The sequence below is a fragment of the Myotis lucifugus genome, unplaced genomic scaffold (genome assembly GCF_000147115.1).
Source record: "Myotis lucifugus unplaced genomic scaffold, Myoluc2.0 scaffold_27, whole genome shotgun sequence".
Lineage (NCBI taxonomy): Eukaryota > Metazoa > Chordata > Mammalia > Chiroptera > Vespertilionidae > Myotis > Myotis lucifugus.
In genome coordinates, this window is record NW_005871075.1 from 1,616,703 (window position 1) to 1,644,538 (window position 27,836).

The 27,836-nt window shown below is 40.2% G+C and overlaps 1 protein-coding gene across 1 annotated transcript in view; it reads right to left on the reverse strand.

Moving 5' to 3' along the window:
- The window catches only part of PRKDC (protein kinase, DNA-activated, catalytic polypeptide), a 187,828-nt gene that overhangs the window by 38,526 nt on the left and 121,466 nt on the right, over nucleotides 1-27,836 (reverse strand). The window contains 11 exon segments of the mRNA XM_023751911.1: nucleotides 1,928-2,036; nucleotides 3,876-4,100; nucleotides 5,011-5,199; nucleotides 6,044-6,182; nucleotides 9,036-9,241; nucleotides 11,816-11,995; nucleotides 14,864-14,995; nucleotides 16,975-17,087; nucleotides 21,508-21,723; nucleotides 23,634-23,823; nucleotides 26,644-26,851. Coding sequence (XP_023607679.1) covers nucleotides 1,928-2,036; nucleotides 3,876-4,100; nucleotides 5,011-5,199; nucleotides 6,044-6,182; nucleotides 9,036-9,241; nucleotides 11,816-11,995; nucleotides 14,864-14,995; nucleotides 16,975-17,087; nucleotides 21,508-21,723; nucleotides 23,634-23,823; nucleotides 26,644-26,851 — 1,907 coding nt within the window.

Genomic DNA, 27,836 nt, shown 5'->3' on the forward strand with positions numbered 1-27,836 from the left:
TACACCAATAGTGAACTCTCCATAGGGGAGAGATTAGAAAAACAATCCCATTTACCATCGCACCAAAAAAATTAAGCTACCTAGGAATAAACTTAACTAAAGAGGTAAAAGACCTCTACTCAGAAAACTACAGGACGTTGAAAAAAGAGATAGAGGAAGACATAAACAGATGGAAGAACATACCGTGTTCATGGATTGGTAGAATCAACATCATTAAAATGTCCATACTACCCAAAGCAATCTATACATTCAACGCACTTCCCATTAAAATACCAACGGCATACTTCACAGATCTAGAACGAACTCTCCAAAAATTCATCTGGAATAAAAAAAGACTCCGAATAGCTGCAGCGATCCTGAGAAAGAACAAAGTAGGTGGGATCTCAATGCCAGATATCAAGCTGTATTACAAAGCCACTGTTCTCAAAACTGCCTGGTACTGGCACAAGAACAGACATATAGATCAATGGAATAGAATAGAGAACCCAGAAATCAGCCCGAACCAATATGCTCAATTAATACTTGACAAAGGAGGAAAGAACATTCCATGGAGCCAAGATAGTCTCTTCAATAAGTGGTGTTGGGAAAATTGGACAGATATATGCAAGAAAATGAAACTAGACCACCAACTTACACCATACACAAAAATAAACTCAAAATGGATAAAGGACTTAAATGTACGACAGGAAACCATAACAATTCTAGAAGAATTCAAAGGCAACAAAATCTCAGACATATGCCGAAGCAATTTCTTCACTGATACATCTCCTAGGGCACTTGAAACTAAAGAGAAAATGAACAAATGGGACTACATCAAAATAAAAAGCTTCTGCACAGCAAAAGAAACCATCAACAAAACAACGAGAAAACCCACTGCGTGGGAAAACATATTTGCCAATGTCATATCTGATAAGGGCCTAATCTCCAAAATTTATAGGGAACTCATACAACTTAACAAAAGGAAGATAAACAATCCAATCAAAAAATGGGCAAAGGACCTAAATAGACACCTTTCAAAAGAGGACATTCAGAAAGCCAAGAGACATATGAAAACATGCTCAAAGTCACTAATCATCCGAGAGATGCAAATCAAAACAACAATGAGGTACCATCTCACACCTGTCAGAATGGCTATCATCAACAAATCAACAAACGACAAGTGCTGGAGAGGATGTGGAGAAAAAGGAACACTCGTGCACTGCTGGTGGGAATGCAGACTGGTGCAGCCACTATGGAAGACAGTATGGAGTTTCCTCAAAAAACAAAATATGGAACTCCCATTCGACCGTGTGATCCCACTTCTAGGAATATATCCCAAGAAACCAGAAACACCAATCAGAAAGGATATATGCACCCATATATTCATAGCAGCACAATTCACCATAGCTAAGATCTGGAAACAGCCTAAGTGCCCATCAGTAGATGAATGGATTAGAAAACGGTGGTACATCTACACGATGGAATACTATGCTGCTGTAAAAAAGAAGGAACTCTCACCATTTGCAACGGCATGGATGGAACTGGAGAGCATTATGCTAAGTGAAATAAGCCAGGCAATGAAGGAAAAATACCACATGATCTCACACATTCATGGATAATAGAGACCATTATAAACTTTTGAACAATAATAGATACAGAGGCAGAGCTGCCTCAAACAGATTGTCAAACTGCAGCGGGAAGGCTGGGGAGGGTTGGGGGGCAGGAGGGAAAGGGGTAAGAGATCAACCGAAGGACTTGTATGCATGCATATAAGCATAACCAATGGACATAAGACACTGGGGGGTAGGGGAGGCCAGGGGATTGTCAAGGGCGGGGAAAAAAGGACACATATGTAATACCCTTTGTAATACTTTAAGCATTAAAAAAAAAATCAGATAATAAAATTCTTCCATAATTATAAAAAATAATGGTAGATTTAAAAAATTACCTTGTTTGCTTATAAAGCTGATGAATTCCTGAATTTCAATTAAAGTTTGTACAGATTGCAATTTGGTAAGTCTACTTCTGTGTAAAAGCACATCAATACTAGAATAGTTCTAGAAAAAAAGGCATTTAACATTGTTTACAAATCAATTTAAGACTTTAAACTTTAATACAGTTCTATAAAATGTAAAATACAGCAACTACCATACAAATACATCACACAGTGTGTCTCACTGTGGTTAATAATGAGGTCATACAAGAAATTAACAGATAATATAATTTTTGAAAATAATTTAGGTTGAAAACCCCTTTTGGTTCATTGAAATCAATAAAAACAATACAAATGACCTATCATTGCCTCTACTTGCCAACACTTTTTAAAAATCACAACCTATCCTGGCCAGTGATGCTCACTGGTTAGAGTGTTGGCCCACACACCAAAGGGTCAAGGATTCGATTCCCAGTCAAGGGCAGGTACCTGGGCTGTAAGATCGATCCACGGCCCTGGTCCGGGCATGTATGAGAGGCAGTCAATTGATGTGTCTCTCACATTAATGTTTCTCTCTCCCCCTTCCCTTCCTCCCTTCCACTCTCTAGAGATCAATGGAGAAAATATCCTCAGGTGAGGATTAACAACAAAAAATCACAACATCCACCCAGGCAGCATGGCTCAGCGGTTGAGCATGGACCTATGAACCAGGAGGTCACAGTTCGATTCCCAGTCAGGGTATGCCTGGGTTGCAGGCTCAATCCCCAGTAGGGGTCGTTCAGGAGGCAACCAATTGATGATTGTCTTTCATTGATGTTTCTATCACTCTCTCCCTCTTCCTTCCTCTTTGAAATCAATAAAAATATATTTTTAAAAATCACAAAATCCTCTAATGTAAATAGCTAAGTATAGAAGCCAATTCTTACTTCAATAAACTTTCTTGAGTGTATTAATCAACTTTTAAAGTTTAAAAATAAAAGACAATTGCTCTGGCCGGTATGGCTCAGATGGTTGGGTGTCATGCCACGCACTGAAAGGGTGCGGGCTCGATCCCCAGTAGTAGGTGTGCAGGAGGCAGCCAATTGATGTTTCACTTTCATCAATGCTTCTCTCTCTCTCCCTCTCCCTTCCTCACTCGAAAAAATCAATTAAAAATATTTTTTAAAACTCAGGAACAAATATATGACTTTGCTTCTAATGATCATTGTGTGCCAATGATAAATGTTGTTAATAGACTCTATACAAGACACTGACTTTAAAAATAAACAAACATCAGAGGAAGATTCTCCAACAAGCAAAAAGGAAAAATGGCAGAAAATACACAGGGAAGATTCATATTCTTTCCCACCCAGCAACCAAACTTCTATTCACCTACTCCAAATGTAAAAGTCGACTCTCAAGTGTTTCTTTTTTTTAGCAGTGTGAGAAAAGTAAAAACTTAAGGTAAAACAAAAATTAGAACTTCTATAACAGGGAAAAACTTTTTAAAGGCATTAAGACAAAAAACAGAGTAAAGAGAGCTATCAGAAGAAAATAGTAGAAAATGGGTGGTATTAAATAGTAAATAAAAATGTTTTATTATTTTTTTATTCACTAGTTTACTAACTTTAAAAATATCACAGCCCTAGCCTATTTTGCTCAGTGGTGAGAGCATCAGCCCTGGGACTGAAGAGTCCTGGGTTCAATTCCCGTCAAGGCATGTACCTTGTTGCAGGCTCCATCTCCACCTGAACTAGGGCATGTGTGGGAGGCAACCAATCAATGTGTCTCTTTCATATCGATGTTGCTCTCTGTCTCTCCCCCTCCCTTCCACTCTCAAAAAATCAGTGGAGAAGCAGCAGCCCTGTAAGTTGCTTGGTGGAAAAAAAAAATCAGTGGAAAGAATATCCTCAGGTGAGAATTAACAAAAATAAATAACTAAATCACAGAAATAGCACATTTCAGATTGGTGTATCTATATTACCTGTATAAAAATTTGAATGCATTTTTCAATATAATACTTGGCTCTGTCAATATCATTTTGTAAGATATACAGAAGACTCAATTCCTGACTATAATTGAGCTCTATAATGGACTTTTGGAGCTCCTTATTTACAGCCTCATCGATGAACGTCAGCAGGGACTGGTCATTCTCTCCTTGAAGCAGTAACTTCAGCTTGCTGCGGATCATGTAAGGTAGATAGGTCTCCTACGGAACATCAGAAAGACAATGTGAGGATGCCTAATCATTTTATTACTATAATATAATTTAGTATAATTTTTATTTCAAGATTTAGAGACAAAGTGATTATGCTCGATACTTCAAACCTGAAAACTATAATTTTTAAGACATGCTCAAGTAAACTTGCTCATTATGTAACCACAAAATATGTAGGAACATGTCCTGTAGAAAGTAGGAACTGCGCACTGTTAGCTGAAATACAGCTGATGTCACATACACAGTGGGGAATCTTTAAGCACAGCCAGGACAGCAGCCTTGTGAGAGGGGCCAGGAGAGCAGCCTTGTTCAAGAGTTGGGGTGACCCTGTGAGGGGAGCCATCTTGCTCTGGGAATTGGGGCATGCCCATATGTCGCCTGTGACCCAGTGCAAAGAGAACAGAAAATATTCTTCCATGTCATCATACCAGGGATGTTATGTTAATATTTATTTTTATTATTAGTTTTTAATATATTTTTTATTGATTTCAGAGAGGAAGGGAGAGGGAGAGAGAGATACAAACATCAATGATGAGAGTTAATCATTGATTGGCTGCCTCCTGCACGCCCCCTACTGGGGATCAAGCCCGCAACCGGGGCATGTGCTCTTTCTTGTTGGGACTCTTTAGTCCACAGGCCTGCGCTCTATCCACTGAGCAAACCAGCTAAGGCAATATTTATTTTTAAACACATGCCACTTATTTTAAAGGAGTTAGCTAAAAGTGGTAAGAGATTTAACAATACTATGGAGTTTATCGGGGGGGAGTCAGGATATATAACTATCCTAATGCTTCACAACTACTACTGTATTTTTTTAAAGTTTTAAGCAACTTAACTACTTAGAGAACACCTGACCATCTCAATTATTTATTTCAGCAACTTCTAAAATGATTCTACCCACCTGATAAAATGGGTCACTCCACATTTTATTTAGATCTGGAGGGTTCTCACTGTCGACACTGACTATAGAACAATATGCCAAGGATTTCCACTCAGCAAGTTGGTTATAACAATCAAGGGATGCAAGTTCCCAAAAATCCTTCTCGGCTTCTGTAGGCTCACCATCCACCCACTCTTGTTTATTGAGAGCCTGGCAAAGAAAAGTTCCTAAGATTATGTTACAATGTTCAAAGAATACAAATGAAATAATGTAGGTAGTATAACATCCATTTTCAGGTTTATGATAAAGGGAAAGAAACGGAAAATAAAGTAACACTGAATGGGAGAATAAAACAAACAAAAGGAATGTTATAGTAACAAATTAATATAAAAACCCTAACCAAGAGAAAAGCCATTTTTCTGAGAAACTTACCAATGAAGGCAATTAATAAAATGAAGACTTTAAGTGACCCATAACTAGATTTAAGTCAATACTGTGGGTTATTTACTAGTTATAAAGTTCTTAGAATGAAAATTATAATAGGACATTTACAGAAAATTGCAGAGAATTTTACAACCTGAATTAATCATTCAAGAGTCACACAGGTCACAGACCCTGAATTTCAAATATTTGCTGGACATCTACACTTAGGATAGCCATTGGCAACTCAAAACAGAAAATATATAAAATAGAATTAAAGTCATTTTCCCAAAACCAATCTCACTTACCTATTCATACATTTTTTTTTCTTGCCAAAGAAGAGGAATCTATTACATAGAAATGAAATATTCTAGCAGATATTGAAATAACTTACAGTTTTATAGTATTTGGTAATTTATGAAATGCTTTATCTGTTATTCAATGATATTTTCTTAAAAAGAGTAAGAGAAACAGCAATATTTTGGTTATTATAAAACCATTCTCTGGAATTTGTGTAAAAATCTAAGGCATAAAGCTGAAACATTATGAAGCTCTCAAATTTAAAACTAACAGTTTTTCCATCCAGAGAACAAAAGTGTTTAACCTACTGACATTTGCTGGAGATCGATTTTACCTCGTTATACTGCTTAGCAGCTGCAGAATAGTCACTCCTGGCTTCTTCTAATAGTGCATTCTGCGTGACTGGCTTTGTTCCGATCTCACTGCTAAAAATGCCACGGAGGACATCATACTCTCCAATTGATCTGTACAACCTATAAGGCAAACCAAAGGGGGAAACGTCCACATTAATGAATGCCCCAATATTTTAAAGTATTTATCATAATAAAATGACATTATACCAAGATGTCACATATTATATTAACTAAAATCTTACTTGGGTTTTATAAAATCTTTAAAATTTTGAAGTTACCATTAAATTTTGAAGTTACCATTAAATTTTGAAGTTACTACTTTGATCATAGAGAAGACAGAAATTATTCTAAGGTGCATTTGAAGTAAAATATGAAAATGTAGGTTAACAATATGTTAATTATGTCATTCAATAAACTTCTTCCATGTTAATGGTACCATTACAGTACCATTGCACATATCTGTGGGTGACCTATTTAGAATCCTTGTCTTGCTCTAAAATTTGGAAAGTAGTCAAGAACCCAGAAGTGAGTAAAAATTAATCCAGGTTTTACTTGTGCCATGCTTTAATTTGAGTTCTATGGACAATCTCAATGTTATCTCAAAGTAATTTCTTACAGACTTAATATTTGCTTGAGCATTCTTTATCTTTGCAACACATTAGCACAAATCTGCTTGATCCCACCAACTATGCTTCCCCTTTTAAGATATTCTCAGGCAGTGGTTCTCAACCTTGGCTGCACATTAGAATCACCTGGGAATCTTTTTAAAATCCTGATTTCTGGGCCTCATCCTCCGGAAATTCTGTTTCTTTGTTACCATGTATTCTCGCGGAGAATGCCTTCAAACTGTCCACATGTATTTCTGGAGGATGAGGCCCAGAAATCAGTTTTTTGAAATGAGTCTCAGGTTATTGTAATGTGCCGCCCAGGGTTGAGTACCCACTGTTCTAAGGTAAATGTTTAGTAAGCTTGTTCCCTCCCCCCTGTAATGTTTTCCCCATCTTTTAAGTCTCAACACAAATGTCACTCTTCCTGAATCTGCAGTCACCTGACCAGCCAGGCAAGAATGGCTTCCTCCTTGGTTTTCCTCCAGTTTAGTCCCTTCACAAGTATGAAATCTCTCTCATGTATGTACATCAAAAGAGCCCATGAGCTCTCTCTCTCAGAGCTACTGTTACAAATTTAGATTAAAACTTTACACACATGGCTCTCTTATTTCCACATCCAAAGATGGTTAAAGGTACAAAAAAAGTAAAGGTAAACTTTAAACGTTAATAGCTCATGGCCCAAGAGCCCAAAAGGAGATGAAGCTACAAACATTTTTCAGGAACTCAGAAAAGAGACTATCCTACACTGGCCCCAAGATCCCTGGATGATGTATACTACAACATGCGCAAAACCATGACTGTGACATATCAAGAAAAGGCAAATTATATTCTCAAAAGTGTTCGAAAGACATGCAAAAATATTACATATAACAGTATGAGAAAGTATTAAATAAAATTACAAAAAGTGTTTAAAAGCGCTTCATTTACCCAGTATATGCACATTAGATGAGTTCTCACTCCCTGAAAATACTAAATGCACAGTGTTAATTATTGTTCCTATACAGGGTGAGGCAAAATTAGGTTTACAGTTTGTATGGAAAATAATACAATAATCCTATATAATAAAAGCCTAATATGCAAATCAAATGAACAGCAGAATGACCTGTCAGTGGGGGGCGGGGCCGGTGAGCTGGCGGCACCAGGCCAGCCAAGGTGGGTGCCAAAAGGCAGAGGGAGGGGACAGCGACCAGCAATGGCAGGGCAGCGCCATCCTCCAATCGATGCGCTGGTCGCCTCCTGCAGAGGGAGGACACTGGTGGCAGCGGTGGGGCGATGGGGGGGCGGGGCTGTCCCCTAATCTGCCTGCTGGTCGCCTCCCACTTCCGGGACCAGGCCTAAGCCGTCAGTTGGACATCCCCTGAGGGCTCCCAGACTGTGAGAGGATGCAGGCTGGGCTGAGGGACCCCTCCCTGAGTGCACAAATTTTCATGCACCGGGCCTCTAGTTAATAATAATAATACAAGAATAAACTGTGATTCACATACTCAGAACAGTGAACCTACTTTTGCCCCACCCTATACATCTGAAAGAAGATAAAAAAAAAGCCCAGGTGCACTCTTTGAACTGACCCAGGATGTGGATGGATCTTGCCACTTAAAAAACTCATCACCTCCTACTTCATATTATGGTTAGTCATGTATATAAGTACATATGGCTAGTTTTGTGAGCCTGTGAGAAATGTCTAATTCGTATTTTAATTCTTCTCAGCACCTGAGAATGCCTTACTCACTCAGAGTCCCAATTAAGAAAGAAAGATAAAAATGACTATAAAATAGTGAAAAGGTAAGGAATCCGCACCCTTACTTTTACTTTCTTTTACCCTAGAACTTGAAAATCTAAAAATCAGTGCTATAAAATAGAAGTTCAAATTAAAATTCAACCTAAACCAAGAGATGTCTCAGAATCACTGGCTCTCTTATGATGAAACCACAACTAATGAAAGAAACAGACATAACACAAAACAGAATAACTACACAACAAAATTCCCCCCCACAAATAAACAAAATTGGACTTAATTGTTCCTAAAAAATGTGAATCCTGCTGAAAATAATAAATCACCCTCTATTCAGTATAGCAAAGCAGCAAACACATTCAAAATACTAGGAACTGTAAGTTACAACCACACTTACAGGAAACAAAACTTAGTGCATAAATATCCCGAGTCCAAAAAGATTGTATAGTGAAAGAAATTATCAGGTTTAATGAATCTCTTTCCCTGGGCAAGATATTCCTTGTCATCTCATGGAATGGTACTCTACCTGAAAGGTTTTTCAAAAATGTTTATAACAGTGTTACTATCAACTTTACTTGTTCATTTTCTGCCAAAATGAAATTCTCTCAACAGCATCTGGATCACAGAGCTTACTTAGCAAGTTCCATCCAGCGGAGGACATCAGGGGGAAGGCGGGGCCTCCCCCGAACCCGCTTGGGAGGTGGCTCTTGAGGTGCCAAGTGGAGCAAGGCCTCCTCGAGCAGGCGGATGCCCACAGGCTGCTGAAGGCTGGCCAGGCAGCCAGCACCGACAGAAGCTGGGTCCAGGCTCAGCAAGTCTGTGTGTTGACAACTGATTTCCTGTGAAACCACAAACATATAGAGCTGTTTAGCTTGTGGTATGTTGACCAGACCTTCACAAGTGAATAATTCATTCTAGCAGACATTAAGAAAAGTTTTGATGCAAGTAGTGATATAAGTAAAAGTTTCTCTGTATAATTCTATTAAATTTTCCTCAACATTCAGTTTGCTCAGAGAAAATGACCTTTTATTTTTACATTAATTTTTTAATTTAAAGCGGAAAATAACACCCACTAGAAAAATTGGAGATATGTATATACTATAGTATATTCCATAGAGACAAATAACAATTGCAGTTGCCAGGAATATTTAGCCTGAATTGATGAGAAAAGCAGCTAAGTCCTGGCCAGGTGGCTCAGTTGATTGGAGTATCATACTGTACACCAAAAGGCTGTGGGTTTGATTCCCTGTCGGCCCATACCTAAGTCTGGAGTTCCATCCCCAGTCAGCGCCTATGGGAGGCAACCATTCGATGTTTCTCTCACCTCGATGTCTTTCTCTCTCTCTCTCTCTCAATTTCTCTAAGAATCAATAAAAACCAAACAAACATATCCTCAGGTGAGGCTTAAAATTTTTTTTAAAAGCAGCTCAAACACAGATTTCATATCTGATCACCAAAAAGTAGGTACACTCTGCTCCAATATTCTTTTTAAAACCTTCCCCCCCCATCTTTTTCACACATGAATTATTATATTGACCTTTACTTTGTAACTCTCAATTTGAGAGTCCTATATACACCAAAATCATGAGAAATAAATCCCAAATCAATACAGAGAATATGAACAGTTCCTCCCCATCCACACCAGCCTCTTCCCAACTCCCTCATGGCTGTGCCAGGCCTGGACCACTTGCTAAGTCTGATGGAGTTTCCACCAAGCCAACGTAAGCTCTATGTTAGGGGTCTTGGAATACAGATTCAAACAAGCAATGAATAGCATAAATGTAGGGCACCAAATTAATGTCTGTTTGCCGGTCACTGACTACGGCATGGGAAAATGGCCAAATCGATTTTTCTTTCGGTTTGAAGGATGTTGTTAAGCTACATCACAGATAAACTCATTGTGGGAAGTTCTGGTGAGGCAGTAGCACTTCAAAGAGACAGTCATCCTGCTAGAAAAGAACGCTATGCCAAACGTACTATGTACTATGATTCCATGGAGAGAAAAAACAAATCATAGTTTTGGATATGAACCACAAAGAAAAGGTCATAACAGCAAATGCTGCAAACCGCAGGCACTGGCTTCCATTTGTGCTGCTTCTTTCATGGTCAGTGTCAAGTAGTAAGCGCGAGGGTGAGTGGAAGTTATTTATTTATGTAATGGCAGTTAATGACTCTCCTAAATAACAATGAAAAAAACTAGTTTTTTAGACAAATATAGAAACAAAACTAAAAATTCAGATTTTAAAAATCACTTCAGAATATAATGTGAAGAGAAAGTTACTTTGAAATACTGACTGATTCAATACAATTACTCAAACTTTATCTTTAATGTGGCCAGGAGAAAAACAATAAAGAAATTCTACTTGGAAATTATAAACCAACAAAATTAGAACTAATATATTAAAAAACTATATTAACAGTTTTATGCTACATCAAAAAGAACAAAACAGAAAAACCAAGTACTTCATCTCAGGGAATTATTACCCAATTAGTTTGCAAACCAAAGCTACTAATAAATAATATTAAAGAATATAATTTTTAAATTATTCTAGGGAGGTTACTGAAAATACTAAAACAAACCAAAAAGATTTTCTATAACAGACTGATTAATGACCCATGTTTTGAGTGGCAAAGAAAACATTTCTTACATAAAAAGTAGTCTTCCAATAAGTACGTTTTAGTAATAACTGCAAGTGCGTCTACATTAAGTTCTCTGCTCAAACCGCCTTAGGCCTTTTCTGACGCTCCATCTAAGAAGTACCTATAGTAGCACACACACCCCACCCTGATCAAAGGCTCTTACTCACCTGCCTCGTTCCTACCCTGCATTACTTTAGTTAACGTGTATACTACTCAGGTTCTATGATACCTTCTGCTACCTCATGTTATCTTCTGTATTTGCCTGTTTATTATCTGTCACCCATCTAGAATGTTCTTGGAGAGAATTTTGTATCTCGTCATCCCTGTGTCCCCACCATTTAGAACAAAGTCAATCAACATCTCCTGAAGGTAGTCAGGACGCAGGAAAAATTTAGTGAAATGCTACCTAAAAAAAAAATACATCAACACTGTGCAGTGGGCAACTAAAACCTGAAGGGCATGGCTCGTTACAAACCAAAGCACTTTTATACCAAGTTTAATTTTGGATTTTCCTGTCACATATATTGTTTCTAAGTACAAATAAGTTACATCTACCCATCTGTAAGAGGTAACCAAACCAGAGTCCATTTCCTGTTAAATGTCTTGTGTTTGAACCTGAGAAACAAATGAAGTTTTGTTTTTCTAATTTATATTTTTATTGTTGACACTATTGCAGATCCCCCCACTCCTCCCCCAGCAAAAGAAGTCTTATGGCATAGTCATGCAAAGGCAAAGTAGATAATGCATCTTATGAAGTGTGTGTAGACTTTTACCTGGATACAGGAGACAAAAGGTGGAAAGAAAGAGTAAGTGGTGGCGAGAAATTGATTGAAGTCCTGGAGCAACTTTTGAGTAATGTTGTTTTTCTCAGACACGGTCTTGTATTTATCCATCTCCTTAATAATTGCAGAAAACAAGCTGCCAAAAAGTTGCTTTGCCATTATTGGGTCTCTCTGTAAAATATTCAAAAGGAAAAGAAATTAGGAACTGAAGTAAAAATTCTTTAATTTACCAACTATCAAAGCTTTATTTGAAAATACAAACTGTTGCAAACATATCTACTAAAGATCTCATTTCTATTTAGAAACTTTTAACAGACATTGACAAGGGGAGAATTTGGAGTTTAACCAAAGATACCTGTTTGACATGTGCCTTATGAAAGCATGACAGCACAGATTTTGGACCCAGAGATATGAATTTAAAAGCTGGAAACACATATCTTAACTCCTGTGTGAGTCTGGGCCTTCAGATTCCTCATAATTAAAATGGGGATAACAGGACACATCTCATAGGGTTTTGGTAAGATTAGCCAAGATAATGTATGTCAAGTGCTCAGTGCGGTAACTGATAAAATCTTGGAGAAAATTAAACTTTCAGGTATTATCTTCACATGAACATCATTGTAAAGCTTAAAATAACTAACCAATGAGCTAAAATAAAATGCCAATTTTAATTTTCAAGGTACCATCAAACCATTAAAACCATTAGTAGCTGTTTATGTGTCATACAAGTTTGGGCTATTTATCTCTAATGGCTTTAACCCTCATACTCCATGACCACGGGAACATTATCCTTTATTTGTGTCTATAACACAATACTCAGAATAACTTCTGGCATGCTGTGTCTATATTTTTTAAATGAAGGCATGAGTGTATGAATAAATAAAAATTTTAAATTATTTTGTTTGATAAAAGCTGTGTCTGAAGAAAAAGTACAATTTGACTTATACTTTGCTTATTAATTTAAGTAATGTATTTATCTTATAAAAAGTAATAATAGTTGCTATGTAAGATTTTAGGAAATATGGATTAGGAAAAAAGAAAATAAACATCACCCATATTATACTACATCTAGTTACTGTCAGGGTTGCTCTCATCCTGACACGTACACTGTTGTTTGATAATCTGCTTTTTTCATTTAACATGTAGAGTCAGCTTCCCATATCTACAAGGCACTGGTTCTTGTGTACAAATTCCTTTATTTTCCAAGGAGTCCCACATGCTCATTCTGTTACAGTAACTACAACAGTAATTAAGACAATAATGTCTCCAGAGCAACAGGATGCTGCTGCTGGGCATGGACGGCTGGCTGACATGCTCCTTGTTAGCTCTGTCCACACGTGAGGCCCCTAAGGCAGAACGGCAGGGCCAGGACAGCCACGGAGGCCTCTGTTACCCACCACTGCATCCAGTGCTTAGAACAGGCCTGGCACACAGGCGGTGTCACTCCGTATATTAACATTTGTTGAATAAAGTAATGGAATTTGAAGAATTAACAAAAGTATAAGTAAATAAATTCCTCCCTAAAAAATAAAAAAAAATAGTCCTGCTTTTTCAAAACAATATTTACCATCTTTATTTTTTCCAAGCACAAATGAGATGAACTTATTTGGACATGGGTGTCTCAACAGTTCCAGGCTTGCTAACCTACTACCATCATTACATATCACGTACCTCTCCAGTGTGGAGAGAAGCAAATCATGCCTAGGAGAGCAGGAGTCAACATTATTTTTGAGGCAGTGCTGTGAGCACATGTATGCGAGGCGCTAGAAAAACTGGGAACTAGTGGCAACGTAGAAAAAGCACTGGGCCACTCATCAAACAGGGAGAGCATTGTCCTGACGCCCAACCAGGGAGGCAGACAGCTTTAACCATACCACCCATTCTTTGCTAACCTTCAAGTCTTCATCTGTCAATGTATCTAGTCATTGCTTCAAGGGCACAAAATTACTGTGAGAAGCTAATGAGAGAAATGTGAAAGCACTCCCTAATAACCAAGAGCTACTGCGAGGGTAACTACCTGGATCTATACATGGGATAAAAATGCACAGAATTTCACACACACACACACACACACACACACACACACACACACCAATGAAGAGGAAAATGATGAAAATGAACAAAGTCTGAAGTCTAGTTGATACTACTGTAACAATGTCAATTTATAGGTCTTAATAATGTACACATTATATAAGGAACACTATTGAAGGTAGCTAGATGAAAGGTACACAGGACTATGTACTAGTTTTACAAATTCCTGTCAAACTATCATTATTTAGATTCAATAAAAAGCTTAAAAGACAGTAAGGGGCTGTGCAGATATAACCTATTATTATAATCTGGAAACTTAAATACAATAAAATATAAGGCATTATATTTCACTAACTAGTATACTATATACTCTAAGCTCTTTAATATTTATTTCAATAAAAGTCAAAGGAATCATATCAGGCTTTGGGGGGACAAATATCCCATTTTTGTCAAAGACTGCAGATAGGAAATTTCCACTCTGACATCCTGACGACTTAGAAAAACATGTCCAGTCCCCTGCTATCAAGAGAATTAACAGAGAAGGAAGAACACTGATCCCACCTAAACGATAATCTCCTGATTCCCCGCCTCCTGCAAAGGATTGTAGATAAGCAATTATTTAAATGGCTTAGCGCCTTGAAGTTTACAATGATTTTTTGCACATTACTGCAGTCTAACGTTGTTGGTAAGAAAATTAGATATCACTCTCTGATGTCATGGATGAAAACATGACTCAGAGCACTAAGTGTCTTGACAAGGACTCCAACTGCAGGGATACCTTCCAGATGACAAGCCAGAGTCTCACCACGTGAGAAGTTTCAGCCTCAGGAAATGGCAGAGCCGACACTTGGATCAAGGTCTTTTAATCAAGTCCATTGTTTAGGACAAATCAGCACCTCATTTATGATACAATGTAGCCTCGAACATTTTTCTTGAACAGGGTAGACCCCTGGAACTGTTATACCAGTTTTTATGCATCCACAGAAAACGCAGTGCTCAAGGACCAACCTGGGCCACAGCTTGCAAGGGGGTGATCAGGCTGCTGTATTTAATCTGAATGTCGGGAAGGTCTCCTTGACGGTAACTTCTGTACAAAATGACTTGGGCATCCTGCTTCATTTTGAACTCACTCTTGATCTCCTATAATCATTTGAACCAAAGAAGATTTGAAATTTGAATTGAGATTAAGAAAATCAGTAGTACATGAGCTATGAAACTGAGAGTACCCATCTTTAACATAGAGGTGAATCAGTGACAATTTGTATCCAAAATGATTTAGTCACTATCTGTTACCAGTCGATGACAGATGATAAAGCCAAAAGAAAAATCACTATGGTGAAAAGATTATTTAAATATTTACTACAAGTAATCTGAATATTTGTAAAATCCGAGAACTTGATTGAAAAACGTCTTAAAGCCATAAATCAGAGAGCTGTATTTCCTTAATTACTCTGAGAATAAACCTTAGCTATAAAGCCCAGGGTGATCACTACAGCCCCTCCTGTGATCTCCCAGGTCCTCCAGGCCCTGCTCACCCACAAAGGCCAGTTTGGGCCTTCCAATTAATCCTTAATCACCCCCAACCCCAACTCTCCCCCATGCAGGGCCGTGGGTCCCTGCTCCTCTCTTTACCTAGAATGTCTTTCTATAGCTTTTCACTCATCGTTTGGCTGTCATCTCAGACACCACCTTTTCCAAAAGGCTCCCCTCACTACTTCTCTCCCAGACACGCTCATTCCTTGGTTAACGTCCGACATCACACGTTACACGCACCTCTGTGCCACTGGCATTGAGTAGAGCCAGATATTGAGCACAGTCCTCCAACAAACAAATGACCACGGTGCATGGCTCTCCCACGCCTGACTTTTTCCATGCCGTCCTTAGTGAGTGGTTGGCCACTTCAGATTAGACACCTAGATCAGAGGCACGCATGGCCTCACACAGCAGGCCATTCTGTATTTCCTAATTACTAAAAAGACCTTTTTCTCAGGCCAAAATACCTCCCTGCGATTTACCCAACCATCTGGTTTTCTCTCTTCCTTCTGCTGTCTAGATATTGCACTTCCTGCGGGCATGCCTAGTGAGGTTTCAGGTTTCATTAGGAGCCCGGAGCTACTCCAGCTGTGATGGGGCCAGTGAGAAGGAGCATGAGATAAACTCAGGACGATGATTTTGGACCCTAGTCCTCAAAAGAATAGTTGCAGTTGCAGAGACAAGAGGAAGATGAAAAGTACCTTTACTTTCCACAGAAGATACAGTGAAACCATTCAACCACTTCATACTCAGATGTGCAAGTTAATTAAGTGATTAAGGGTTTAAGCTGAGTTAGAACAAAGATGGGATTTTTTTATTCATAATCTTAAAAATTTTATCATAATTACTGATTTATAAGATTAAAGCTATGGCTAAGAAAAACAATTTCATTATTTTCACATTTTGAGAAATGTTTACCTCTTAACTCATGCCACACTGATGCCTCAAATCACTACTTTCCGCAGAGAGCTCTGACCTGTCTGCCTAGCCCTGCCCACCCCTTCCTCGGGGCCCACCATTCCCTCCCCATCCATGCACCTCCAGGAGAGTAGCTGGCTGTAACGTGGCCTCACCCCCGAGCCCCTGGCCATAGATTAGTGGTCCCCAAAAGGCCCCCAGCCCGAGGTGGGTCAAGACTCTGGCCTTGAGGCAGAGAGTGGGGCAATCCCTCTCAGCAGCTACAGTCACAATAAGTAAAACTCAGGAGTACTTGGTGGCCATGGTTCCACCACGTAGAGAAGGTCAGTCTGTTCAGAGAACAAATCAAGCTGAAGAGGCTGAAAGAAGGGGCAGCGACGGGGCCCTCCAGGGCCTGTGAGCCAGGACACACCACAGGTTCAGGGACGACCCACACGTTTCATCCCGAGAGACCACAACTCACCAGTGAGTCATGGACGCCCTTTCATGTCCAATAGTCAGAGGAGACTTTCATTCACAAATAACTTCAAGTCCTATACTGCTGCTCCTCTGATCTTGGTTTATAGACCAATATTAGAACCAATATCTGGCAGGAAGCTTGTCTCCTTAGTACACATATGTAAAACAGGTATTTCAAACCAATCAAATTCTTGAGAAAAGATACAAACCTTCTTTCGTTTTTGCTCAGCAATACCTTTTTTCGCATAAATCAAATGGATCTTTTCTTGGTCCTTTAAAAATCGTCTCCGTAATCTTAATATATCTACCCGACTCTCTGTACCTGAAGAATAAAAAGCCGGTTGGTTATAATTGGCCACTTCAACACTTGCCTCATGCCCAGAATCTCCGAAAATAAACGTGAGGTTGTTTGCTTACCTCCATTTTTTATTTTATTTAGTTTTTCTTTTCTTTCTTTCTATCTCTCTCTTTTTTAAAACAACACAAACCTATGCAAAGAAGATGATGAACCAGTTTTGGAAGCTACAGAACAGAAAATTTAAGTAACTCAGTCCTAGTGCTGCAGTAGAACAATGATGGTGGAAAGGACTTGGAAGACTCGGCCCTGGCAGCACCAGGCCCTCCAGGGAAGGGAGGAATGTGCGGCTGAAGCAGGAGGCGTGCTGTGAAAGCACAGCCCTCGTGGTGTGGGTGTGGAGCCGGGGGAATGGACATAGAGTCTCTGAGTGAAAAGGGCCAGCCCGCTGGAAGCAGAGGAAACAGTGACCAGTAAGACACAGGAACAGCCTGAAGGTAAGACATTGGAGATTCTGCCCCTGGATAACCAACCAGCACAAAAGAGCAGACAGAGATATCGACATGTCTCAAGGGCCCGTCCAGACTGACCTTGCTGAGTGAGGACCACAGTCAGCACGCACGCCCTTTCGTAAGCTATTCCACATGCCTCTTTAGTGCCCTACTTGGGACACATTAAAAAGTAAAACATCATCGAGTATTTTGAGCAAAGCTTGAAATATGAAAGACAGAAACCAAAATAAAAAGGGATGAGCAGTTGCTGAAATCAGATCATTCAGGAAAAACTTTTCAAAAATTATCATTTATCATCAAGGTAAGAATAGACATTGCATCCATGGGTCAAAGACTTAAGGGATGTTCAGGGGACAAAAATAGCTTATGGAAATTAAAAATATGGTATCATAACATAAAAGCGAGGGTTAGATGATAGAAGAAATTTCTCAGAATATAGAGCATAAAGGACAAAACAACAAGAAGAAAATTAGAAGGATAATCCATAAGATCTGACACACAAGCAACAGGATTTCAAAAAGAGAAAACTGAGACGAGGAAATCATCAACAAAATCGCCTAAGAATATTCCAGAACTAGAATATATGAGTTAGCAGCCTGACAGGGCCCTAGAAAATTAAACTAAAATAGACCAAAGAACACTCTGTGAAATTTCCTAAAACTGGTTGAAAAGAGGAAGATCCATGAGTGTCCACAGAGAAAAGATCAAGTTCTTACAAAGGCTCAGCAAAGAGCTGACATCAGGTTTCTCAACCACAGCCCCGTGTGAACTGACGAGTTCACACTCCAAATTCTAGAGCTAAATCACCCATTAGGTGTGAGTGCTACCAAAAGCAATGTGTGGCATCAAAGTACCAACAAGAAGCATACTGCTTCTGACCCCCTTTCTCAGGAAGCTGCTTGAGGAGGCGTTGAATCAAAAGAAGGAACTACCAGCTGTGGGCAAACTACGGCCCGGGCCGGATCCGGCCTGTTTGAAATGAATAAAACTAAAAAAAAAAAAAGACCGTACCCTTTTATGTAATGATGTTTACTTTGAATTTATATTAGTTCACACAAACACTCCATCCATGCTTTTGTTCCGGCCCTCCGGTCCAGTTTAAGAACCCATTGTGGCCCTCGAGTCAAAAAGTTTGCCCACCCCTGAACTAAACCCAGGAAGGAGGATCAGGAAAGGCGAACAGACCCTCAGGCTGTGGGGGTGGTCTCTAGACAACCCCTAAGCAGAAACTCCACCCAGGCAGCTCAGAGGCTCCCGGAGAGGTTTCTTTAAGAATCTGAGACATTTATATGTTGGGATACAATAAAACTATACAACTCAGAGGAAATTTGGTGATAAATATGTAGAAATCTGAGCATCTCAAACAAAATAATTATGAATGCCCAGGAAAAATTATTGTTTGAAAAGGAATCATGGAATCACTCATGGTTCAGCCACAAATACTATTTATGTAGTCAAAATAAAAGGAAATTGAATGTCGATGAAACAAAGACTAAGACATAATTATATCAGAAGATGAAGGCACAGGAAAAATTCATCGTGTGTGGTATGGTGTGTGTGTGTGTGTGTGTGTGTGTGTGTGTGTGTGTGTGAGAGAGAGAGAGAGAGAGAGAGATACATGGGGGTGAGGGACAAGAGGGAGACAAATTCTAACATCTGTAACATGAAGTCAAAACCATGACTAATACTGAAAAAAAGAAAGGTGGCAATATAAAAAAGACTGTTTGGAGAGATGGAAGCAAATAGCAAAAACTTGACTAAAAGGGTGTAAGTGGTTGCATCTGTCACTTCTTATAACAAGCTGTGGAAAAGTATTTGACTCTTTAAACTATATGCTTGTATTACTCTGATACAAATAACTAAAGGAAACTAAAATAAAAAAATAAATAAAATGATTGAAAAGTGATATTTTAATTAGATTACAACTTCAAGTTTTTAAACTGCATTCCCTTTTAATGATAATAAACAGTAACATATAAGCACTAATTCACTGTATATTATGAACCTCCAAATGTTCCTCTTTTGGCAAAAAAAAAATACATATACTGCGAAGAAGGCAAGATATGAAATATTTGAAATTGACAAAGGCACATGGGGAGATTCAAGTATATTAATTAAATTACTATTAGCATTTATTTACCTACTCAGTTCTATGAGTTTTTTCAAACCCGTATATAAATGTCTATGGGAAATAGTTTAAAAATTAGGTTTCACCTCTTACCTTTATTATTTTATATATATGGTTCCCCAATTCTACCTATATCAGCCATGACATATTTTCACTCTAAAAATGTAGAAAGGGGGAAAACTGTGCAACAATTTGAATTGTGGACAGTAACTCCTATCATCCCCATTCAATAAAGAAACTAGTCCAGCTGGTCACCAGCAGTCACCACACATTAACTCAACTGCAGACTGTCCCAAATGCACACCAACTTTCCGCAATTCTACAGAAAGCTGCGCATGCCCATGGGCTGAAGATAAGAAATCGTAAAGGGTCAGAGAGACAAGTTACAAGCAATGGGAAGGTGATAGTCACTTTGGAAGTTCATTTTAACTTTGGGGCTTTTCACAATCAAAGTGTCAGGAAGGACAGAGAGCCATGCACTCTTGCTGGATCTTATACTGGTTTGATGGAAAAACAGAAGAGGAAAAAGACTAAATAAAAAAGGCTGGTTGGCAGTGGTCAAGTGTGAAGGAAAAGACAGAGGAATGGGTTCATTGGCCCTCTGTCAAACTCACAGTTATGAACAAAAAGAAGGCTAGATAGATTTACCTTTCTATATAAAATTTAGAGAAGGGTCCATAGCCACAAATGTGCTACATGAAAGTGTGAAAAAGAGTAGTTGGGAGTAAGGAAAGTATGTTGTGTATTTTTACGTTCCTACTATTAAATAAAAAGAAATTTAACTTTGCTAATTATACTTCTATTTATCTAAATCCATATGTTGGCATTTTCCCAGGGTTCTGTCTTGGGACCTTTTTCTCTTCATATTTTCTTCCTCTGGGTTTTCACTCACTCCCAGCGCTACAGTTCTCGTAAGGAGCTAACTTCCTGACTGACCTCTCTCAGCCCTCTCAGCGCTGGGTCTGTGAGCCCTGCCAGCATTTTCCACTGGCATCTTAGCATCACCCATGGGCTCACCCTGTCTCTCCAACCCCACCCTCTTCCTTTTTGAATCGGAGACTTAGCTTACTAATCCAGGTCAAGGTGTGGCGGCCTTTGACCTCCACCTCTCAGTCCTCCTCAGGCACTCCACATGCTGTTCCACACCAACCACCCCAAGAGGTCATTCGGAGACCCTGTGCCTATCTCTGCTTGGTTCACTACCTGAAGCTGTGTGGTTCATTCCTAAAGCCACACCCCACACTCGCAAGCCTGCTTTCTCAGCATTCTTTACTTCACTCCCAGTGTGCTGAAGCATCTGCCTGACTGGATGCTACAGTGCAGGCTGGAGTGGGCTCTCACTCAATGTTCACCGAGCTGATCTGAGTCTCTCCCACCACCCAACACATTCCCTACTTCTCCCTCTCCACCCCCATCCTCTCCCTCCCAGTATCTCGATCCCCAAGGCTAGTCCCAAAGGCCACCTCCTCCACCAGCCTTTCCTGGACTTAAATTGGAGACTGAGCTTACTAATCCTGCCTCAACTCTTGATCGCCCACCTATTGCCTCACCCAATCCTATTGTTCTGGAAAGTCACAAAATAAATCGATTGAGTTCAATTTATCCAACAGCTTTTCTGGAACACATAAAACTATAATTTCAACATGGTAAATGCCCAGGCAACATTCACTCAACTAAATTATAATGGTATTGATTACAGGTTATAAGGATATGTGAATACAATCAGAAATGTCCTTTCTTTATCTAAGCCTCTGCATTGATTCAGAGGGCAGGCCATTTTAAACACATTTCAATAATCTTACTTTACCTTTTGCTTTGTTATCCACCGTGTCCCCTGGAAGGGCCAGCCTTTTTTTCCCAAAATCAGGTCCCACTGACTTCAAGGGTGCTATCTTTAATTTCTCACTCCTCTTGTGAGCAAACAGTAAGGAGGAAGACAAGGAATCAGATGATGAAGAAACCGTATAATCCACCAGCGGGTCAATACTGCTTCCAGTCAGCCAGTTAAAGGAGCTTCTTCCATCTGCAAAAGGCACGACCAGAGCATTTCACAGCAGCTCAGAATGGCACGCCCTGTCAGCCTACCCCACCCCACTGCACCTGGCAGCTCCAACGCCACAACACGCCGGTGAGGCGATGGGGGATCGTCCTGGTGGCACCTGGGGCCTCCGCGAGCTCACCTGCGACAGGGACTGGGAACAGCCTCTCCAGGGACACAGTCATGTCACAGGAGGAGACATGGCGTGGAGGCTCCGGGAGGTCACGTGTGGACAACCCAGGGCAGCTCAGGCGGCTGAACTGTGTCCTCACTTAAGTATTGAACTTATCACCTGTTCTTTCAAGCTGCTGTGACCATTCCAGGAATGATGTTTTGTATCTACTATAAAGTACTAAGATCCGTGATTTCTAATATCAGTGTCATAAAATTTCCATTGTAATTATTCAACTTAGTCCTATTTCTAGAACCAATAGAATGTGAAAAAATTTATATAAAGGAAAAATGTTGAAATGTTTCTATGAAATAGTTTAGATATTTTACTCTAAACTTGTGCTTTGATGATCAAAAAAACCAGTTGAACTATTTAAGAAAAAAAAGTTTAATATACAATAAACATCCTATATAATAAAAGCCTAATATGCTAAGTGTCTGGTTGTCCATTCAACCAATCAAAGCGTAATATGCTAATGATATGCTAAGGCCACTCAGCTGCTTGCCATGACGTGCACTGACCACCAGGGGGCAGACAGTCGACTGGTCAACCAGTTGCTATGACTGCACTGACCACCAGGGGGCAGATGCTCCAACTGGTAGGTTAGCTTGCTGCTGGGGTCTGGCCAATCAGGACTGAGCAAGATGGGCAGGACACACCCTGGAGCCCTCCCACGGCCCTTCCCCGGCTGGCCAACCTCCTGCATCCCTCCCCAGCCCCAATCGTGCACCGGTGGAGTCCCTTGGCCTGGCCTGCGCCCTCTCGCAATCTGGGACCCCTCGGGGGATGTCGGAAAGCTGGTTTCGGCCCGAAGGTGGAACGACCGGTTGCTATGATGTGCACTAACCACCAGGGGGCAGACACTCAACTCAGGAGCTGCCCCCTGGTGGTCAGTGCACTCCCACAGGGGGAGTACTGCTCAACCAGAAGCCAGGCTCAAGCCAGGCTCACGGCTGGTGAGCGCGTGGCAGTGGCAGGAGCCTCTCTGACCTCCATGGCAGCGCTAAGGATGTCTGACTGCCAACCTGGGGAGCGGGCCTAAGCCATCAGTTGGACATCCTTCAAGGGCTCCAGGACTGCGAGAGGGGGCAGGCCGGGCTGAGGTACCCTCCACCCCCTGAGTGCACAAAATTCATGCACTGGGCCTCTAGTAGTAAATAAACTTGGTTTGCCTCTACTTTGCTTCTGAGATATGGGGTTTTAAATTTGATGCACTAAACAGATTTTTCTGGGGGAAAACAAAACAGAACATAATATACTAAAACTTTTCCTCTTTTTTCCTGTCAGAAATAATCCTTTTCCCCTTTTTAAAAATATTGTCGTAAAATATTTATAACATCAAATAGACTATTTTAACCATGTTTAAGTCTGAAGTTCTATGGCACCAAGTACATTTACCTGGTTGGGCAACCATCACACCATCCACTCTCACCACTGTCTCCATTGTTTCAAACTGAAGCGCCACACCCATTAAACACTAACTCCCCATTATCCCCACCCCAGGCCCTGGAAACCACCCTTCTACTCTCTGTCTCTAAGAACTTGACTACTCTAGGGACTTCAGTCCTTTTTTCCTTTAACGGACATCTTTTTTTGTGGTTCTCATCACTTTTTCCAATTATCTTTTCACTTCTCACAAATGGTCAGTGTTCTTACAGTAGAGGCTGTTTCCAAAGTAACAGTGCCTGGCGCACAAGAGGTAGGTGTTCAGACTGAAGGTTACCTGTGTTTTGTGTCGGTGTGAAATCATACTGCTGTTGGGTGGCCCGTATCTGCCGAGCCATAGCCCCTTGAACAGAAAGGGATCCTTCCTGCGACCAGGTCTGGAGAGCGCTCTGAGAAGTCTGAGTCTCAATGAACATAGGAGTGAGGACGGTACTTCGAAAACGCCAGTCAGAATCAATGGTGTATTCCTGCATGTAAGAGAACATCAAATACAATGATGGTCCTTCTTTAGCAACTTGGACATATTTTTATTTAAAACCCAATGGTACTATCAGCAAATATGTACTATAACTTCATATCTCTGTGGGAAGCAACTGAAGATTCTTTTCTGATCTAAAATTTTTTTAAGTAAATAATCATTTGCCAACTAGAAAAACTAATTGGTACTGGGGGAGAAAAACCATTTTTCTACTCTTTAACATTCAATGCCATACTCGATAATATCAAAACACAACTGCAACAAGATAATTGACTCAACTCCTTCCTAAATACTCACTGTGTGTCCAGCACTGGGCATGATACTAGGAATACAAGCACGAGTAGATCAGATCAGGCTCTGCTGCCCAGGAGCTTGGGCAGAGATGAAGTGAACTCTTTGTTTAATGTGTAAATCATAGTTTTTAAGGCTGCCAGGAGATGGCATAAACTCGACATGTACAGGGTGGATAGGAGGAGTGATGGAAGGGAGAGAAAGCATTATGGAGAAAGGAAAATGTAAGTGGAGACTGAAAGAATGAGAAGTGTGAGCTGTGTGCAGGCAGTGTAGACAGAGGTGAGTAGAGTAAATGTGTTTCAGAAAGGAATGTGTGAGTGTTCCAAGTTTTAAAAAAACCAACATCATTAATCATCAGGGAAATGCAAACCAAAACCACAAGATATCCCAATTGTTAGAATGGCTAGTATCAGGAAGACACACAAGAAGTCTTGGCAAAACTGTGGAGAAAAGAGAACCCTTGTGCACTGTTGGTAGTAATGTAAATTGGAGCAGCCACTATAGAAAACAGTGAGGCAATTCCTCAAAAAATTAGAAATAGATCTACCATATTACCCAGCAATCCCACTTCTGGGTATTTTTCTGAAGGAAACAAAAACACTAAGTTAAAAAAATATTGCATCCCCACATTCATTGTAGCATTATTTACAACTACAGGTCTGATGCACAAATTCATGCACGGGTGGGGTCCCTCGGCCTGGCCAGCGATCAGGACCAATCAGGGCCATCTCACCCAGTCCCAATCCGGATGATCGGGACCTGCCAGGGGGTAAAGGAGGACCATGTGAGGTTGGCTGGCCAGCCCTGCAGGAGGTTGGCTGGCTGGCCGGTTGGCTGGCAGTGGGAGGTTGGCTGTGGGACTGTACTGACCACCAGGGGGCAGCTCCTGCAATGAGCCTCTATCCCCTGGTGGTCAGTACATGTCATAGCGACCAGTCAACTGGTTGTTCGGTCGTTTGGTCGCTTAGGCTTTTATATATAGAGATAGCTAAGACATGGAAGCAACCTAAGTGTCCACTGATAAAGCACATATGGTGTATATATGTACAATGGAATATTATTCACCCATAAAAAGAAAATCTTGCCATTTGTAACAACATGGATGAACCTTAAGGACATTATGCTAAATGTAGGAAGTCAGACAGAGGAAGACACATGTGATCACTTAGATGATGGAATCTAAACAAAAAAAAACCCCAACAAAACAAAACAAAAAAATTGAACTGATAAAGAGAGCAGATTGGAGGTTGCCAGGTGGGGGTGAAGGATGGGCAAAATGGGTCAAGGGGGTCAAAAGGCACAAATTCCAGTTATAAAATAAATAAGTCTGAAAAGTAGTGTACAACATTGTTACGATCAATATATATAAAAGCCTAAGCAACCGTTACGACAGAACGACCGGAATGACCGCTTGACTGGTCGCTATGACGTGCACTGACCACCAGGGGGCAGGTGTTCGATACAGGAGCTGCCCCCTGGTGGTCAGTGTGCTCCCACAGCCAACCTCCCACAGTCCCTCCCCGTCTCTCCCCACTGCCGGCAGGCCCCGATCAACCCAGCCCCAATTGGGACTGGGCATGACGGCCCCGATCAGCCCTGATCGCCGGCCAGTCCTAAGAACTCTACCCATGCACGAATTCATGCACCAGGCCTCTAGTAGTTTTATGTACTGTATCAATTTGAGAGTTGCTAAGAGAGTAGATCTTAAAAGGTCTCAAGAAAAAAATTTGTATTGTGATGGATGTTAACTAGACTTAGTATGATCATTTTGCAATATATACTAATATCAAATCATTATGTTGTATGCCTAAAACTAATATGTTACATGCCAATTATCTATATAAATAAAGCCCTAATATGCAAATAGACCGAACGGCAGAACAACCGAACAACTGAACAAGAGGTTGCTATGATGTATGCTGACCACCAGGAGGCATGTGCAAAACATGGCAGGTATCGGCCACAGCTGGATGGTGGAGCAGGTGAGCTAGGACCCCAGACAAAAGCAGGGCGCCGGTTGCTGTCATTGGGGTGAGCCTCTGGTGGTTACTGAAAATTCTTTGCTCCCATGTGCTGTGGTCCCACCCCAATCGCTCGGCACCATCAGCAGGTGCAAGTGGTGGCTACCAGCCCCAATGGCCCCTCAGGGCTTCTCCACCTCCCCATTCCTGAGGGGCGATTGGGGCCAGCAGCCACCGCCCGCACCCGCTGCCGGCGACAGCCCTGCTCGCACATCCGCGAGTGGCAGTGGCGTCAGGAGCGGGGGTGCCAGCAGAGAGGGGACCAGAAGCCACGGCGGGAGGGGCCGGGCGGGGCATGGAGGATGGGCTGAGACCTGCCCCTGTGCCCACTGCAGCCTTGCAGCCCACAGTTCCTTTCAAGGTGCACAAATTCGTGCAGTGGGCCACTAGTATCTCCATTAAAAAGAAAGCCAAGTTAACACTATTAGAAACATTGTTGTCTAACAGACAAGGAAAGCTTATAATATTTATTATTACAGAGACAAGCACTTCACCTGAAATTTGCATTCTGACAGAGGATGCTCAAACATAGGGTTTAGATAATCTGGACTCATGCTGGTCATTTCAAGGAGAAAATCTGTTGCTAAACTTAAAAAGTGCATTTCTATCTTAGGAGTATATAAAGAATTTAGTGCCAATAACCGGTCCAAGGTATTTGAAGGTAATCTAGTTTCATGGCTCCAGAAATTACGAATAATTAACCTGAAAAGCAGAGAAGAAAAAAAGGCATATTGCTCAGATTATTGGCAAATGAAAAGGAATGCTCTACACATAGTGCTATGTGGAGAAGGCACAGTTTTTCATTTAAATAAAGCTTAACATAGAGGGAAACCACATTCAAAATTATATAAACAGTATAATCTGAGTTAAAAAAATAATATGCATTAAAGAAAGAAAATATTCTAAAACTTTAGCATATTTAACCAAAGAAACTGGGTGATATTATTCTCATCTCTATAACCTGGGAAGATTTTAATGATAAGTATTATAATATTAACTATTTTGAAACTGAGAAAACATCTTAAGAAATTACATAAAATTCTTTACTGCTTTGCTAAAACAAATGGCTCCAAAAATTAGTGCCATAAAATATTCAACATTTAAACTAGTTAAACACAAGTTTAGGCTTTATAATTTATAAATGTTTACAAAATACAAATACAATTTTTAAAGGCTCAATGAACTTAAATTGCATCAGAATAGAAAATTAACTGATATATAGAATCATAAAAAAAGTTTATGTTCCTTTTTATATAACTAGTACTTGACAAAACACTCATATAACTGACATAGGTAGGCATTTTAGAGAAGAATAATCATCACTCATATTGCCATGTATAATTAATATTATAGTCTCCTCTTATCTCTAAGGTCTCAAACATTTCATTCGATATTAATATGCATTGTGTGATCACAATGATTGGAGTTAAATGGAAAACATAGTAATTGTCACTAGATTTCCCTTTCATTTTGAAATTCACTGACAGCAGAGACAGCTTTACCACACCACTTTTTCAAGAATTTTATATTAAAATAACTTGTTGGGATTTTTTAAAGTCTCATGTGATTTAAAATACATTTTTATTTAACATTATGAATGCAAGAGGCAGAGAAAATGCTAATGCTGCAAACAAAAAATGCTGAAAACTACACTATGCTAGTCTTGAAAAAAATACCCAGGAATTTT